Raw genomic sequence first — 17,620 nt, forward strand, 5'->3', positions numbered from 1 at the left:
GACCTTGAAAAGTTCAATACAAAACGAATGGACTTTACGTAGATAGAGCGGCTGAAAAAAAATTTAGATTAAATTGAGATTTGTTAAATAAACTTGACGTTTTTGATGCACTTTTATTTGAGTTTAGGTTTAGATCTATTAATATGTTGAAGAAATGAAAAGTAAAAAGAGATTGGAAGAGTTTTTTGTCAATTATATTTAACAATTCGAATATGTAGTTCGAATTAAAAACAAAAATGTCGAAGAGTTTTGAAAGAAGAATTTAGAAATTTTGATAAAAAAAGATCATTAAGAACAGACGAGAGTAGTGGACATCACGTGATTGACATATTTGAAAGTTTGCGAGCATAAGTGTCCCGCCCCGTCCACTTCTCGTAATATGTCGTATTGTCGTGGTACGATGGAAACCAGCGGTGGGAATCGGGACCTGTTGGAAATAGATGAAACGGTCGAAATAAAATTTGGATCGGTGAGGATTTTGTTAAATAAAAACCGATGTTTTGGTTTTTGGTGGTTGTTTGGGATACTTGCGTGTGAGCGTTGTGCGCGAGCGGTCTAACCTGGTGGGGGTGAGTACTTAATTAATCCAAGTCGTACGTTTGTCGGGCGCATCAAGCAGTCGCTTTTATAGCCCGCATGAAAAGTTAATCTCTTTGTTTATTTAGATAAGTTTGTAGTAAGCCCGAGCAAAAAGTTGCGGACGTCGAGCGAAGCTTTGCCCCCCAAGTATATCCATCCATCTACCCCCACCGCGGTCTCGCCGAAGCTACTGGTGTTGGTAGCGGCCTCGCCGCGCCAATCTCTACCGAGTAGGGTGTTGCACCTGGCTCCTCTAGTTGCGTACACGTCGACCAAGTTTTATCTGGCCGTCTCGGGCTTCGGCATATAGCCCAGTGCATGAACCGCATGAGTTACAATGATGTTCCACTGGAGAACGTACTATACAGCGGGTACTCTGTTAGAGCTAGTAGTGACCACAGTGTTGTTGTTCGTGAGGGTTACGTCGCACGCTGCCGTACGCGCACTCTCGTCCTGACTGGAAATTCATCGTGAATTTGTGATTGTGAGTGAAATGTGCCCGCTGTGAGGATATTTTGTGATGGACATCTGGATATCGATGCACAATTCACAGATGGCTAACAACTTAGTTAAGTGGTGGAAAACGAAATTTCTCAACGGATACAAACAATTCTCAGGTACGGCCGATTTTGCACATCTCGAGCCACTGCCAACCTCGACAATCCAATACCTTTAAACTTTAAAGGAACGCCGTATGCAATTATTTGACATATGAAACTCATTTGTTTTACAATGCCGCAACTCGTGAGGTTATGTTCCCCAAACTGTTTTTATTGCATATTTTTATCTTTACAGTTTAATGGCAACATAAATAAAATTGTAATTGGACGTGTTTGGCCGTCGTCAATGTTAATACGCGGCCACTCGATTATTTAAATTAGTATTTGTTGAGCCACCCTCTCGTTTCACCTCATCATCAAAATATCCAATTTGACAGGACGACGCGCTTTAATTGCGGACGAACGTGCGTTTTACGTAGTATTTTCGAATTTGCGGCGTAACCAAAGCATGGAAAGTGCGTGCTGTGTTTGATTTCGAAGAGATTAATGGGCCGAAGTCACACAGAATGATCTGGCAACAATGTTGTCGGCATTTTCTTGCATCTGGGATCTTATGGTGGCCTGTCATCTTCCTCCGACAAACTCGCTTTGTGCCGAATGTTTTTCAGTTTTGGCAATCGCTCCTTTTGTGCACATTATTAAGTCCTCTTCAGATGGAACCCTCCCGGCTGGCTGGCCAATTCCCAATTCCGATCAGGAATTTTCCTATAAATGGGGGCCGAACTAGTGGAGGCTCACTAATCAGAATGTTATGGTTTATTTCGTTGACTATACAGTGGCTTAATCTGAAAGAATGCATGAAATTATTTTGAGAATATAACCTGTAGTACGTCCGTGGAGTTCGATTCGCCCCGAGTCAAACCTTTCGTGTTTGTTCCGCTCCACGTGTAACATTCAGTTAATTTATAACTAATATGGCCTTAAGGCTACTATTTCATTGTGATGCCGGCGAAGAATGCCGCTAAAATCGCTGTTTAGACCCCAGTCGGTCATCATTTCTCATTTTGAACTGTCATTGCCTCCGACTATTTCCGTTAAGGTACACAACACTAAACCGACATACGTGGATAATATCGTTCGCAGTTCATTGATGAAACTTGTCGAAAAATTGTGCTAAAGTCTTGTCCAGGATTATTACAGGTCATTCGACTTCCTGGCGCCAATTTGCGATTTAAACTGTCTAAAAATAAAACGACTTTATAAATTGTGAATATTTTAACAGGCCACCTAGTTCTCGGAATCATAGCTTTTACTCAATGAAAATATGTTTACAGGAGTTTGTTTTGGATTGTAAATTTTATAGCGTGAACATCTAAAGAACTATAATTAGAGCCAGTCGGTCCGATACTTCGCTTATGCTTATTATTCACTTTTGGAATTCGAATAGTTTATCATCGTCCCCCACAATCGCACAATTCGAAAAATATCTCTTTTAATTACCTCTCAAAATTTTGCGTAAACAACCGAATCTTGGCAACCAAACTACATATTTATTTCACCCACATACCCAAGAATCGGAAACAAAAAAAAATACGAAAAAACAATCGCGCGGTTCTGCGCAGTTTCAAAACGTTGCTTAAAACGGCACTTCCGGCGTATCTTTCGATTTTGGAAAATTACGCAATAAAATTGTTTTATTTTGACGCGCCCGCGGTGTGTAGCTTTTGCTGTTATTTATGTCTGTTTTATTTCTTGCTTCATCTCTTTGTTTTTACATTTTCGAAAACAAAATTTAATTGGAGTGAGTTACCTTGTCAAAATATAATACATCACCAATTTATTTTTGAAACTCCGTCCCCCCGGAAAGTTGAGAAGTTAATAAACTGGCGGAAAATTTATTACCGCCTACAAGAAGCAGTTACGTTTGCATTATCTTTCGCGGTCAACGCTTGTACAGCCTTTTACGATTGTTGGTGATTCGTTAATCTATTATTCATTCTGACATGATTAATGCAAGCTTGTTTCGTGTAATGCAGTCAATCAATATCCACAAAGTTTGATTTTCGAGTAGTTCTTATCGCGAAAAAGGCTCGCTTGTTTTCGTTATCTGCTAATTTTCGTACTAAAATTGTACACCACATTTGACTGTCACAGCTAAAACTTTGCATTACTTCCACTTCCGTCAATCCAGATTTTTACGTTTGGTTTGATTAAAATTCCATCCATTAATTATGTTGTTTTTTGTTAAGCCGATCGCGAGGTAAAATGGGTTTGATGTTTCCTATATTTACTAGAATTTTATCAGGTTTTATCGGTCTACAACATCAAAAGTTTTTATGGCGGCTCTTGTGTGTTGCGTATACCTATACATAAATTTATTGGTTTCGCTCAGATAGCATATCTTAATTGTTTCTAATAAATAATAAACTACTCTGAACTATTTTTTACACATTTTTCCGGTTTGATAAATTCAGAGATACTGCGCTTTTTCTTCAAATCGCTCTCTAAAATCTAAATTTAGATCCATTCATAAAGGCCGCTCGTTTAGGAGATAGCCATCAACCGTGGAGCCAAAATAAAATAACTCCGTACTGTATACAGAGATATCCGAAACCAAACCGAATTTGTCCGTAAGAAATTTGAACTTTCTAATTTTACTGCTCTCGCATTAGAAATGGAATTTTCGTGTCGTCGCTAATTATCACGTGAGGCCATTAAGTCGAAATCCGTCCAATTTTTTTTTTCGTTGCCGTTACTTATGATTATACATTATGTCAGAATAATCTAATAAAATAAGTTACCACAAATCGGAACAGAAATTTACATCGAATTTTTAACTTGTCATGTTGAAAGTGAAAGAAGAGGTCGAAGGTGGAAAACAGGAGAAAACCACCGCTTCCGATAGAATCCTGTGCATTTGTTTCCTGCATTGCGTTTAATGTTCCTGCACCGCAACGCAGCGTCGCCGTGAAATTGGTTTTTATTTCCAACAATTAGCTACTTTAGGGCAATTAACGGGAGGACCTAATGAAACATAATTTAACGGTTGTGAATTTTATAGTTTTGTTTATTCTGTAACCTATTTTTCCATTTGGATAACGATCCGTGACGGATTTTGTTACCCACATAAAAAATTTCGTCATTATCCAGAATCCAGATGGTTTATTACGTGGAGGGTTAGAATTTTATATCCCCAACGAGCATGCACTGTCCACGCGAAGAAACGCCAACATTCGTTCTCAGACAAAAGATAGTTTTTTGTCATTTTGTACGTGTAAGAGTGAGATTGAGCGAAAAGTTCTGCTGTTATCGTCCAGATTCGTGTCCAATTAATCGCGCATGGATCCTATCGATAAACAGCAAGTTGTAAATCAGTGTAGTTGTGAAGGGATATAAACACGCAGTCGTAATTTGTTATATTTTTTGCGTCGACGATGAGTGGTGAAGTGGTTCCGCACGTGTTTTGAAGTTGTAGTGGTCGATGATTTTTGAGAATGGTGTGAATCCCCAGAGGGGAATCAATGCATGTGATCAAATAAATCCAATATTTGTTATTTTATTTGCTTTAAACGCTTTGTTGATTAATATTTAATACGGTCTGATAGTGATATCAAAGGTATTGCCGACAGAGTAGTACAGCATTATAGTTTCGCTATGTGGTTAAATCAATATTTATTCGAGTATGGAATCAAAGGTGCCGACATCAAGTTCCGGGAAAGACTTATGCTGGCGCCACGTATAAATTCCCGTTACTCATTTAATAAAATATTTAAACGTTAACAACACTTGATTTCATAATTATTCGGAAAGTTGTGGAATGGAAGAATGCGTTGAAAAAATATTTTTTCTGCTCCGCTGCCGGTAAATATTAAGTTACAGCCTCCCACAGTTTTTTCCGAACATGCCCAATTCAGCCTTTTCCAAGAACCTATGAATGCTCTCCGACCTCTCCAGTTTGGAAGCCATAAAACTGCATTACCTGAAGGCTTTGTCCATCCCAGTACTTGTTTAACTTTCCAATTTTTGGGTTACATTTCGTAATTTTATTGACCGTAAATAATACCGGCAAGGTTTAATAAAAACGAGGAGTCCCACCGCGGTCCTCGGATCGTTTAAATTTTGATGAATATCGCGAATTAATTCTTGTTTTGAAACGGTGGTAGAAAGTGTCTAGAGTCTAGACTACGGTTTAATAGATCGAGCACAGGATACTAAAAGGCAACCGCCTAAATACCACCAACAACGTTATGACGTCACATTTATTTTAACAGCCAAAGCAAAAGAATTTCTACAGTTAAGATACCTTGAAATAACTCCTTTTACAAAGAACTCGCCGCCGCTCTGCGTTTTTAATTGCAAATTGTTTCGGGTTTTCATGTTTTATTTGACAAATAGAAAAAACTTGACGAAACTGGACGCGTTTAAGTGACAATAAAAGGATCATTCAGTTAGTCGCAAAGTAAACAACAGTTTATTTATTTACTTTTTCGCAATCGAATCTCCACATCGGTCACGTATCACATGTCGGATTAAAAACAAAAAGAAAAGAAAACATTCCGACAAACCTCATCTTAAGTAATTAATCTGAATTCCGAATAGTTATTTAATTGTAACTTTCCTCAGATGCCTGGAGCCGTGCGCATTCCATCGTCCCGTTCTTTACTTTCATTTCAGACCTCAACATACTTTGTACGAGTAACATCGGACGAATGCGGATCGTTCATGTTTGAAAATATCGCTAATTTTTCTATTTTATTTATAACCAGTTTCGCTTGTTACGTAACGAAGGTCTCGTTCTAGAACAAAAAACGAACACATAATACACATCCTCGAAATCGTAAACAAGCCATTCAAGCCCAGATTCAGACGAGATCAAAGAATAAATTGTTTGTTTTTTGGCAGTGGAGTGTGGAGATGGGAAAGTGTCGGATACAGAAGAACTCCTGGGCCGATTAGGGTCGGAAGTTGACGCTAATGAAAGGTTGAGGACTGCCTGCACCACGCCACCTCTGCAGACTCAGGACGAAACCGTTCCACCACCGACGCCCACGGAAGATTCTTCCACGCCAAACAAGCAAATACCTCAACATCACCTTAATTTTGAGGTACTTCAAACATTTTCAACGAAACCACTCGGAAATTGTTCGTTTCATCTTGTGTCGCGAATGTCAAGAATAGATCAAAGGAGTTTTTCACGTTCGCTGCCACACTTCATAAACTCGCAACGTTCATTTTTTACACAGTAGTGCACTGTAATTATCATGATCGTAACCGCAAGATTACGATCACGACAAAAACCGGTATTAATGTTTATCTGATTTGAGAGATCGGGTGATACGTTTTTGGAGATGAATTCTTGTTTACTTATAGGAGTTTTCCTGTGATGTATCCGTTGAAGACGGCGACAACAAATCTGGTCAAGAAAGACAGGAATTTTCTTTCACTCTGTATGATTTCGACGGGTACGGAAAAATAACTAAGGATGTAAGTAACTCGCGGTGTTTATTTTTGTAAAAGTTATTAATAATTTGGGCAAGTTCGATGGTTAGTTCCCTTGTTTGTGTGAAATCAGTTTTAGCGCCAAAAATTATACATAAATCATTCTATAATGTAAAATTTATAAGTAGCGGCCGCTTTGATCTAGTGTTCTCTTTGAACTTGCTTTTGTTTACAAAAGAAATTACATTTAGATGCTATTAGAATCACATCCTACTCACTCCTTGCCTTGTCATTTATTTATACTCTGTGAGATGTATATTATTACAAGATTTACACCAATAACATTCTTTTATTTCACCGTTTTTGATGCATTTTGCTGCAAGCTGTGCTAAGTTCTTTAAAGTATCCGTTGTTTTAAAAATGTGACGAGAAAAATTTTGTTTACAGGACATCGCCGGTTTAGTTACGACGATATACGAAGCTTTAGGATCGTCGGTCAAAGTTCCACATTACGGCAGTAAAACGATCAAAGTGAAATTGACAGTTTCACCGGATCAACGGAAGCACGTCAGTGCGACAATTATCAACCAAAAAGACAATCATGAAGAAAAACTCCAAGAAAGTAGTATACGATATAAAAGAGACTTAAATGTGACAATTAGACAAGGTATCAATGAAAAACGAAGGCACTGTAGAAGACAATCGAAACAAAAAACCCCAACTAAAAAACACCAATGTTGTAACAGACACGAAGAGGAGCAAGAGCAAGACAATCCGTTCGTATCGGATGACAGTTCAGACGCTTGCAGTCGAATATCCGGAAATTTAAGTAGCGACGAAGACGAAGGAGAATGCTCGGAGAGTGAGCGAACTAAACCAAAAAAGCATCAAAAGAAGTACCAGAGAAGCAATAGCCCTAGATTTACAATACCAAATTTATTTATAAAAGACACCAACATCTGCAACGACAACAATTGCTCGAAGAAAACGCCGAAGAAGAGGTCCGGGTCTCTCCAGAGGCAGGAGTTGCTGGAAATCATACAGGCCAACATGGACAAGAACAACTTAGGTTTTCAAACGCCGAGGTGAGTCGCGTTTTAATTTAGTTTGTAAGTTTGAGTGGGCGAATCGTCGTGACGTTAGTGATTTGATTTTTTGCAGAAAACATTCCAACCATGTCGGCACTCAGACGAAGCAAGTGGCGGAGTCGCAGCACAAACACCACGTCAAAACCCCAAAGGTGACTCCCTCTCCGCTCCAGTACTTGGCCAACATAGTCGACCCGACTCACTTCTACGTGGATCTCGCTTCTCTCCAGAATACGACGCAGCTCCCTCAGACGCACTGTCAGTACGACAAGCTGATAGACGCCGTAATGTGCGTGTCGAACAAGAAAATATCGTTGAATAAACAAAAGTGTAGAAGGCACCGCGTCAAAAACGACTTGGCCGATGTCCCTTTCAGATATCAGTTTTTACAATATCCGATGACGAACGATGAGAACAAGATGAACAAATCGAACAAAAGAACGCCAAAAAAGAGTGTTAACAGTGAAGTGAAAAACGCGAATACGAATAAGAACCCACAGGTCGCGACCGGTCACACGTCGTCGCCGCACTATCTCAGACACAGGAACAGACAGGAGGATCAAGCGAGGGCCATGGCGCAAGTGGTGCGCTGGCTGGAACAAGAATTCTCGTCGAATTTGAATATGAAAGATAAAACGAAAAGCAACCATTTCACGCAGTCGACGTACAAAGAGAAGAATACCGGCAGTGCGCCTTCTACTCCAAATTCGGGAGTTGAACGACACGAACACCACCACGTCCATGAACACATTCACCATCATTATCACCATTATCAAGAGACGCCGCTGGTTGTATAGCGTTTGTGGTTTCTCAATTATAGGTCTGTTACAATAATGTGCGAATGTTTGTGAAATTCAGGGGACCATTTTTAAAAGGATATGCCTTGAAAAGTACCGGATTACGTTTTTTTTTTTCGATATATTTTCATTTTTACGGCATCGTAACGTTAAGGTTCGAGTTCCTATTCTATAGATACCAGTTTGGAGAGTTTTCTTTTTGTTCACTTGAGATAATGGTTAAGGCATGTGGTATCCTGTGTGAAATTTTAGTTGATATTTAATCCTTCGCATCTATGAATCTTCAAAAATTTGATAATACTCGGCTATTTAATAAATAGAATATGTGTATATTCGTATGACTAGTCTATACTTTTAATTCTAAAGTAAGTAAGCTTAATGAGTATTTATTAAATTATTTTTTAATTTTATTGATATTATGTTACAGTTTGTTATTTTCACTTCGAAGTCAGTATTGATATATATTTTTTTTTATGTTAAGTGATTGTCAGTATAGTATTTATTGAATTACAATTTTAATATCTGTACATCATAAATGTGCCTAATTTAAATGCAAACTACTACCTCTGTACAAGTACTAATTTATAATAATTTAGGCAATAAGGTTAATATCAATATTTCAGGGATGCGACAAACTTACTGTAAATAGAGTACATTTACTTCTTATGGAATTTCCCTGATTCAAAGAAGTCTGACTATGAAAATGGAACTATTTGTATTAATAAATTATGTTATATTTTAATAAACTATTTTAGTTATTTTTTTTATTAATTCATAATGTTTAGATCATATTTATTGAGAAATAAAATGTTTTATTAATATCTTGTATTCTTGACGTAATACCCAATTATACAATAGTTATAGACTCGCGGGCACAGCGACAAGTTGAAGATAAGAATACAGAAATAATGTTTTTGTTTTTGTATTTTCACTGAGACTCGTTGACAAAATAGTAACTAAATTACTACGCGTTAAAAATTAGTTTTCAAATGCCGGGAAAATTTAAATTAATTTTTAAGTAAATACATATGTTCATTAATATACATTAACAGAGCGAAACTGAAAATGGTTAGTACTTTTTAAATTTTTTAATTAAAGTTATCGCAATGACAATCCAATAAAAAGTAAATTTTTGTTATTTATTAGTTAATATTTATCACCACTGTTACATATACATACCGCAGTACATATAAGCTTTTTTCTAAAAAATATGCCTAAAGATGCTGGAGCTAGATTTAAGCTTGTAACCCAACACTACAAAATGCTTAGAATACATTTATTAAAGAATAATTTCAGGGCAAAAAATTTTACTTCTTGAATATATTTCAAATTTTACGCGCGCTAGGTAATACTTTCTCTGTGTAGAATTTAGTGATTTTTATGTCAACCAATCTCTCGATGGACAAATGGGACAAACTATACTTATATGAATGTCAAATACATAACGGGTGTTTTTTTTTTAATTTGGCGTCGAAGTAGGCGTTAACTGTCGATTGTGAACGCACTATACAGGTTACGGATCTCTCTGGATTAGCTGTTTAAATCTTACGCTTTTACACGAGTGGTGCGATCTATGTTTGGATTTGATCTATGTTTGGATAAATCGTGTAGCGACATCTTAATTTGACCAAAGTAAGCACGATTGGCTGCTTTGTTACTTTCTGTACTTAACTGACAAATTTCCTTAGTCGTTGATCAATTTCTGTTTTTTATACGTTCCTAACTGCGAAGGTATACTAGATCCAGAACTCTAATGTTTTATGATAGGCAATACTAATAAACATAAACATTGTTCGGACAGGTTTAGGCGATTCTAGTAGTGGGGTCGATTTTCATGAACGTGCGGAACAGCACTTGCAGGGCAGGGCGTTGGGCGCAATGTAATTTCACGATTTAATAATGGTTTGTCTGTTTTTTGAAGCAGTGCTAGACTCGACAGATTACCTGGTGTCGTATTTTATTCAAATAAATTGGCAAAACACTTGGGACGCCACCGGACATTGCTTCCGTCTCACGCTGAATAAAAACGAAACTACGAAACAAAAACTGTGCAAAAACCATACAGTCGACCTGTACCTACAGCTAAAAAAAATAGCATTATTCCGTGCGCTGATTGTATTTATAATATGAAATCACATCAGTTGTGAGCGATTAGTACTTGGACTATATATACTTGGTTAGCGTATTTTCATGTAATATGTATGTTACAAAACGTAAGAAATGCAAGTTACTATCGATTTGCAATTTGCCAACAAACAAACAGTGGACATTTTGAACATTAAAATTGGTTTTTAATTTTTAGCTCGTAGGCTTTGAAAATATCTAGGAAACAAATAGTGCGTTGTATTCCTTGCGAAGTGGTTTTTCAAACGAGGTGTCACTTGACATACCCTTCCATTTGCAAAAAAAAAGTTGTGAATGGTTGCGCACTTCCGGGAGCAGATATGCAAAAACCATATGCGTCAAAATGAGGGCAAGGAAAAATAAAAATCGACCTGTTTCGGGATTTTTTACAAAAATTGCCTATTTCTAACTTATGAATTTTATTCCAGTTAAAGTTTCCACCTGTATATTAGCTGTAGATTGGCGACTCCGGCGTCCCCACCACAATTTGTACAGCGTGATCAACAATGACTGAGTCTGTAGCAATGAAACAATTGAAAAGTACCTACTGGTGTTTTTTGTCTCGTAATTGGCACTGAGCGGATCTTTTAATTTGAGACCACATTAAAAACAGTTTTGGTTATGCGAGTTATTTTTATGCTATTACAAAAATGAAGCTTTGATGGTAAATTTAAAATTCGCCAAATTTCATTGTCACCAACAGATTCAGTCATTCTTGATCACACCGTACTTAAAGGTTCATGGAAACATCGCACGAGCACTAGTTGTATCGCATTGCGGGAAATTCAAATGCTGGCTTGTAAATGTCTTTATTTTTTGTATAAAAAATTTGCAACGTTTTAAAATCATGGATTAATCAAAACACATGTTACACATTTTACAAAATCAAGTTTAAAAACAATATTACAAGAAATAAAACATATTCCATCTATATCCTGTTCATCTTGGATTGAATATCAGTGGTGCAAATCGCACACATTTGGCATTAAATTTCGTATGAGTTGTCATAGTAACAGGTCAGTCATTTGCACCACAGCTGTTCTTCCCAACGTGAACAGATATTACAAAATTTAATTAAAGAAATTGTTAAAATACAGAGCGATCAAAAAGCCTTTTCATCAAGTAGGTGTGAAGCATGTCATGCGGTGATGAAATTTTTATTTATTTTTGTTAAGTTAACGATTGAATCCAGAAATATTGAGTTGTTTTGCACCCAATTTAACTCCCGTGTGTGAATGGTGTGTACTCACTTATTCACATCATTTTGATGTTTTTTTATATGGAGCGGCAACCATAAATTTTACAGTTTTCACGCCTACTTCGACTACAATCATTTAGAATAATCCTGTTTATGACATCTTTTTCTATTGCTTGCCAGCGCTTCAGTGATCTTTCCGCCAACTATTATCCCTACTCCCGATATTTTTTAAAGAGTGAGCACGGCCTGATAATATAACCCAACCAACGTCCAATCCAACGTTCCCACCACGTTTTCTCCCGGTTTTTCCACCCTTTTTTCACCCCCTACAATTTTTAGGTTAACAAACACCAATTCGCAATGTCTGATGTGAGTATATGTTTTTGTATGTGTAGTTTATAACTAAATCGATTTTTTATACATATATAATATGTAGTAGTTTGAAAAGGAATCAGAATCATTGGTATACTCCGTACGCTGATAGATTCCACGTTTCTTGACACAGATAAGCGTGGCGGTGGCGGGAATTAATCTGCAAGGCTACAACGGTATTCTACATAGTGGTGGGCAAAAAATATCGATGTTTTAGAACATCGAGGTTTTCTCGACAACATCGATGAAAACATATCGATGTTTCATGAGGGCGATATATCGAAGACTATCGATGTTTTGCTATTCGATGTTAGCGGTTTTCTCTTCTACGCACGCCCAGAGTCAATCCTTGGCCAACGCAAACCCCATTGGTTTTTTTGCAGCGCAAAGCACGTGCAAAGAACAAAGACAATCCATCACAAAGATTTGAAAGTTGAAACCTGTGGTCTGTGCAGAGGTCTGTGGTTGAAACGGCGTCTCTTTGGCGGGAGAAAGTCTGGATTGATCTGGATGTGGTTGGATTTTGCAGATAGATCCGGTTATGGAATGTGCTAGTTAAGCAAAAAAATCATTGTGATGTGATGTGAAATGTAATTTGGGCCCTGATTAACGTGATTTCGTGACTTCATGTGAACGCAACAGTATATGAACAATTTGGTTTTGGTTATCGCATTGTTGCAGTGGTAGTCGTCCAGTTAAAATTAGTTGGTCACAAGTTACAACAGGGTAAGTGAAGTTCTTTTGTACTTTATTTAATTAGAAGATTGTTGTAGGTAGGTATGTATTCATTATTTTGTTTGTTAATTTAGGAGTTCAGGAAGGGTCATGGGGAAAACAAGCTCCGTCTGGAAGTATTTCACAAAAAGAAGAGATGGATTCGCCAATTGCAATTTGTGTGGAAAAAAACTCAAGACATCCGGCAATACAACAAATCTTTTAGGACATGTTTCGAGAATGCATAAAAACCATGTGGCTGAAGACGTAAAGACGGCTGAAGAAGTAAATCAAAACAAAAGTACAAACAACGAAATTGAACCAGAATCAAACCAGGGCGCCACAAGTGCCGATACAAATAATAATATGTCTAATGTAAGTACCAATAGCCTAGCTAGTACTGTGACCCTTGAGAGTTCATCATCACATATCAAAAAGTCCAATACTATTCCGACAGTTTTTAATGAAATAACACAATTCAAACCAGGCGGTAAAAGGGATTTTGAAACCACAAATTTAATTTTGAAAATGATAATTACAGACAATCTCCCTATGTACTTTGTGGAAAATGCTGGATTTCAAAATTTTTTGCAAAGAGTTCTTCCGCTGTATACACTTCCTAGCAGAAAAACTTTTTCCAGGCTACTTGATTCTAGATACGAAACAATATCTAGAATTTTTCGAGATAGGTTACAAAACATTGACAATTATACACTGACAGCTGATATATGGACTGAAACCCATCAGACGATTAGTTTTTTGGGTATAACACTACATTATCTTGAGGGAAGTACTATAAAAACAGTAAATCTGTGTGTGCATCATCTTGAGAAACGCCACACAGCAGAAAATATTTCTGAGATTTTAAAAATGGAATGTGAGAACTGGAATATTAAGTATAATAAGATTTTGGCCATTGTAACAGACAATGGCCAAAATATGGTAAAAGCGGCATGTGACACCTTTGGATTGAAGGTACATGTGCATTGTTTTGCACATACCTTGAATTTAGTTTCAGAAAATGCTATAAAAAGTGAAACCACTATTTCAGAAGTAATTGATAAAGTGAAACGCATTGTCACATATTTTAAACAAAGTTGTATCGCCGCTGAGGCGCTAAGAGCTAAACAAATTGAAAGCGGTACCAGTGAACCTTTGAAATTAATTCAGTGTGTAGATACACGCTGGAATTCGAAGTTTTACATGTTGGAAAGATTTTTACGTCTTCGCTCTGTTGTGAGCGATATTTTACTTAATGAGCCAAGTGCTCCAAATATGATCAGCGCATATGAAATAAATATACTAAAGGATGTAAAATATATGTTAAAGCCGTTAGAAGTGCTCACCAAGGAAGTATCTGCAGACAAATACGTTACCATAAGTAAAATCATTCCAATGGTTCACTGTCTGAAATCAGAACTCGATAATCAACAAACAGACTCTCCAGAGGTGATTAATTTAAAGCAATCCTTATCGTCCGAAATTCACAAAAGATTTGGAAAAATGGAACATGTTGAAACCCTGGCAATATCAACATTACTGGATCCCCGGTTTAAAAAGCTCCACTTCAAAGATTATGTCGCCGTGGGAAATTCTATTCTTGTTATTAAACGAAAATTGGAAAAACTATTTGCAGTTGATAATGTGGATAATCAAATGGAGAGCAGCCCAATAGAAGAAGAAATAGAAAAAGAAATGGACTTGTGGAAATTACACAAAACCATGGTCGCTGAACACCAAAATAAAGGAACCAGTGAAGACGATATAAAAAATATCATCAATGCAGAAGTGTCACAGTACATTAATAGTCCAGTGTACCCTTTGAAGAGTGATCCCCTGCTGATATGGGAAGCCATGAAGATTACATACCCACATTTACATAAGCTTGCCCTCAAATATTTACAGGTTTGTATTAAGTTATTTATGTATCTATTATTATCAAATTTACCTAAAATCGTTAACTTTACAGATTTGTGCAACTTCAGTACCTGCAGAGAGGCTGTTTTCGAAGACTGGGCAAATCGTAACTGCAAAACGAAGTCGCCTCAAACCTCAGAGATTAAATAAATTAGTTTTCTTGAGTTCAATTGATAATAATTAGGTACTTGCCTTATCTTACCAGAATTGTTTATACTTTATTTTTTTGACATGAATTTTGTTATCTACATATTTACAGAATTTTTTGATTTGTTTTTGTTACTTTTTTATTGTTTCGTAATATTTAATTATTTACAGAATTTCGCATTTTATTTTTGTTACTTTTTTTATCGTTTGGGAATATAACACATTTATTTAAACTTGAACGAGTTTTTGTACCGTACCATAACCCAAAATATCGATGTTTGTGAAATATCGATGTTTCTCTGACAATATATCGACCATCGATGCCAAATTTTTTAAACATCGATGTTGGTAGACATCGATGTTTTTGTTTCGATGTGCCCACCACTAATTCTACATAACGCGAAACAACTAAGATGGAGAGTTTAGTATTTTTCACTGCGTTATGTTTTGGAACTAGAATTTAAACGTGCAATCTATCAGCGTGCGGACTATATACCAGCCCCTTTAACACCACCAACTTTGGTAAACTTGTTTTTGTTCGTTATAAAATTTATTTTTTTCCAACTTTATTTTTTTTTTCTCAAAAATTTCCTTATGTAAGATAACAACATCTTTATACTGTCATTTAGACTATTAAAAGGGCTATCAGAATCAAGAAAAAAAATAGGGGGTTTCTATTTAAAAAAAACTATCGGTGACGTCATAACTCGAAAACAAATGACTGCTTGGAATTTTATTTTGTATTAAAATATGTATTTTTATAAACTAAAATCGACCTGTCCAAAGATTTTTTTGAAAAAAATTTTGTTTAGTTTTTAATCAATTTATTCCATACTTTTGCCGCTCACTGTATTCACCTAATGTAGGTACAAGTGCACGTTATTAAATAAGAACAATTATCTAATTTATCTTTAAATATCCGTTTTAGTACCTACTCTGTATGTGATTGAAAAATATCTCTGAATTCAATGGTTAAAAGGTGTAAGACTTTGTACAGATCTAGTTGCAACTTCACGAGTTTAAACACCCATCATCTGTTGAAATTTCCCCAACAAAAATCCTTGTAATTATGGAATTACACTGTACCTATTATGATGAATTAAAAGAATGTTGCTTGAGTGTGTGTGACTAACGTATCGGTGACTAATTGCGGTTGTTGTTATCCATTACCTTTTACGATACCTAAGTGGTTTAGTATTATTTATCATTCCTACTTATGAGATAGATACCTTACCTACACGTTTCTGTTAGATTAACCAATGTACATGTTTGGTAAACCATCAAAAGTCAATTTTTAAATTGCACTGTTATTGCGAGTGTTCCAATTTTAAATACGCATTGTCTTCCATTTAACTTTTATATTTTTAACCCGCACACGTGAAAAGATTACTCGATGATAGATAATCATAATAAAAGTAACAATGTGGTGTGAACGTGAACTGTGATCCTGCTTGTAATTATTTTCTAAATATCCGCATTGCAGGGGAGCTTGAGCCCAGAATCTGAAGAAGAGAATTTATCGCAATACTTAGACGATTTGTCCACCTCCCCCCGCTTTGTCAATATAGATTATTCTGGCACTCAGTTAGGGCCACACAATGTGCATTTGATTACAACCGGTGTACACCTCGGGAACGCGTAAAGTACGACTTTTTTTGTTAATTTTTATTTAAAATTTCCTGTTTTAGATATGCCGCGAAAGACAAAGAATTTCTGGTGCAAAATGGCTTCACCCACGTACTCAACGCCGCGGAGGGCACACATCCGTGGTGCCAAGTCAACACAAATCAGGACTACTACATAGATACGAAAATCACATATTTCGGAATACCTGCGTATGATAGCTTCACGTGGGACATGTCAGTTCATTTCGATGAAGCGGCCCTCTTCATTGATGATGTTGTTAGAAACGGCGGTAAGTATCACAGTGTTGTTGAAAATGTCTCCGCAAAACTTACATTGTTTCAGGCAAAGTTCTGGTGCATTGTAGAGCTGGCGTATCAAGATCCGCCACTTTGGTAGTGGCTTATTTGATGATTTGGAAGGGAATGACCTCTAGAGAAGCTTTGGCGTACACTTTAGAAAGAAGAAACATCCGCCCCAACTGGGGATTTTTAAAACAATTAGCCAAACTCGACTCCAGACTGAAGAAGGAGAGAGCATCTAGTATCTGCAAGGGAGACGATTCTGCAAATTTGAAATCTTTGAGTACACCGTGTCCGTCTAATTCTGACATGCAGTAATTTATTTTCTAGATTTTTTCGGTTGAAGAATGTGCATTTAAAAAATTTTTCACGTACCAACTCTTTTTGTAATTGGAAATAAAATCTCGTTTGATATTTGGTTCGTATTATTTTTGTGCGTGTAGGCCGTAATAAATTGCCATTTCGAAATTTGTTGAGAAAAGTTAAAAATTATCGATAAATATTTATTTTGGTGTCATGAGTTAGCTGAACAAAGAAGGCCATCAGATTACTTAATCTAGCTTTATTTTTTGATAAAAACCGAACAGTACATAACAACATAACAAACAGAATATTGATAGCTAACGAGGAAATTGCAATAGCATCTCGAAATGAGGTTTATATGTACATCAGACTTTTGTAATTATTGTTATATTTAATGTGCAATGATACATCATCGATTGCAGAAGCTTATTTTAAATATGTAATTTAATTTTACATTTCCATATATGTATATATATATAGTACGACTTGAGCTTAAAAAATCTCGAGTAATGATGAA

At 36.5% G+C, this 17,620-nt stretch overlaps 2 protein-coding genes and 1 long non-coding RNA gene across 4 annotated transcripts; all 3 read left to right on the top strand.

The window, feature by feature from the left end:
• Positions 1–241: 241 nt before the first annotated feature.
• nkd (naked cuticle) lies at positions 242–9,222 on the top strand. The gene is made up of 6 exons (XM_069060447.1): positions 242–569; positions 666–1,196; positions 5,982–6,184; positions 6,450–6,563; positions 6,966–7,603; positions 7,680–9,222. Exons 2-6 carry the CDS (start codon positions 1,100–1,102, stop codon positions 8,401–8,403), a joined length of 1,776 nt encoding a protein of 591 aa, XP_068916548.1. The 5' UTR covers positions 242–569; positions 666–1,099; the 3' UTR covers positions 8,404–9,222.
• Positions 9,223–11,934: 2,712 nt separating this feature from the next.
• Positions 11,935–17,214, top strand: LOC138139590 (dual specificity protein phosphatase 3-like). Of its 2 annotated transcripts, none has more exons than XM_069059904.1 (4): positions 11,935–12,094; positions 16,359–16,513; positions 16,564–16,790; positions 16,844–17,214. In XM_069059904.1, the coding sequence occupies exons 1-4, from the start codon at positions 12,086–12,088 to the stop codon at positions 17,116–17,118; spliced, it is 666 nt and encodes a 221-aa protein (XP_068916005.1). In that variant the 5' UTR covers positions 11,935–12,085; the 3' UTR covers positions 17,119–17,214. The 2 variants fall into 2 exon arrangements, with proteins under 2 accessions (XP_068916005.1, XP_068916004.1); XM_069059903.1 differs by lacking the exon at positions 11,935–12,094 and adding an exon at positions 16,121–16,301.
• LOC138139592 (uncharacterized) lies at positions 12,278–15,108 on the top strand. The gene is made up of 3 exons (XR_011162331.1): positions 12,278–12,823; positions 12,907–14,716; positions 14,781–15,108. It is a non-coding gene; the product is annotated as an uncharacterized lncRNA (long non-coding RNA).
• Positions 17,215–17,620: the final 406 nt, after the last annotated feature.

The sequence above is a fragment of the Tenebrio molitor genome, chromosome X (assembly GCF_963966145.1).
Source record: "Tenebrio molitor chromosome X, icTenMoli1.1, whole genome shotgun sequence".
Classification (NCBI taxonomy): domain Eukaryota; kingdom Metazoa; phylum Arthropoda; class Insecta; order Coleoptera; family Tenebrionidae; genus Tenebrio; species Tenebrio molitor.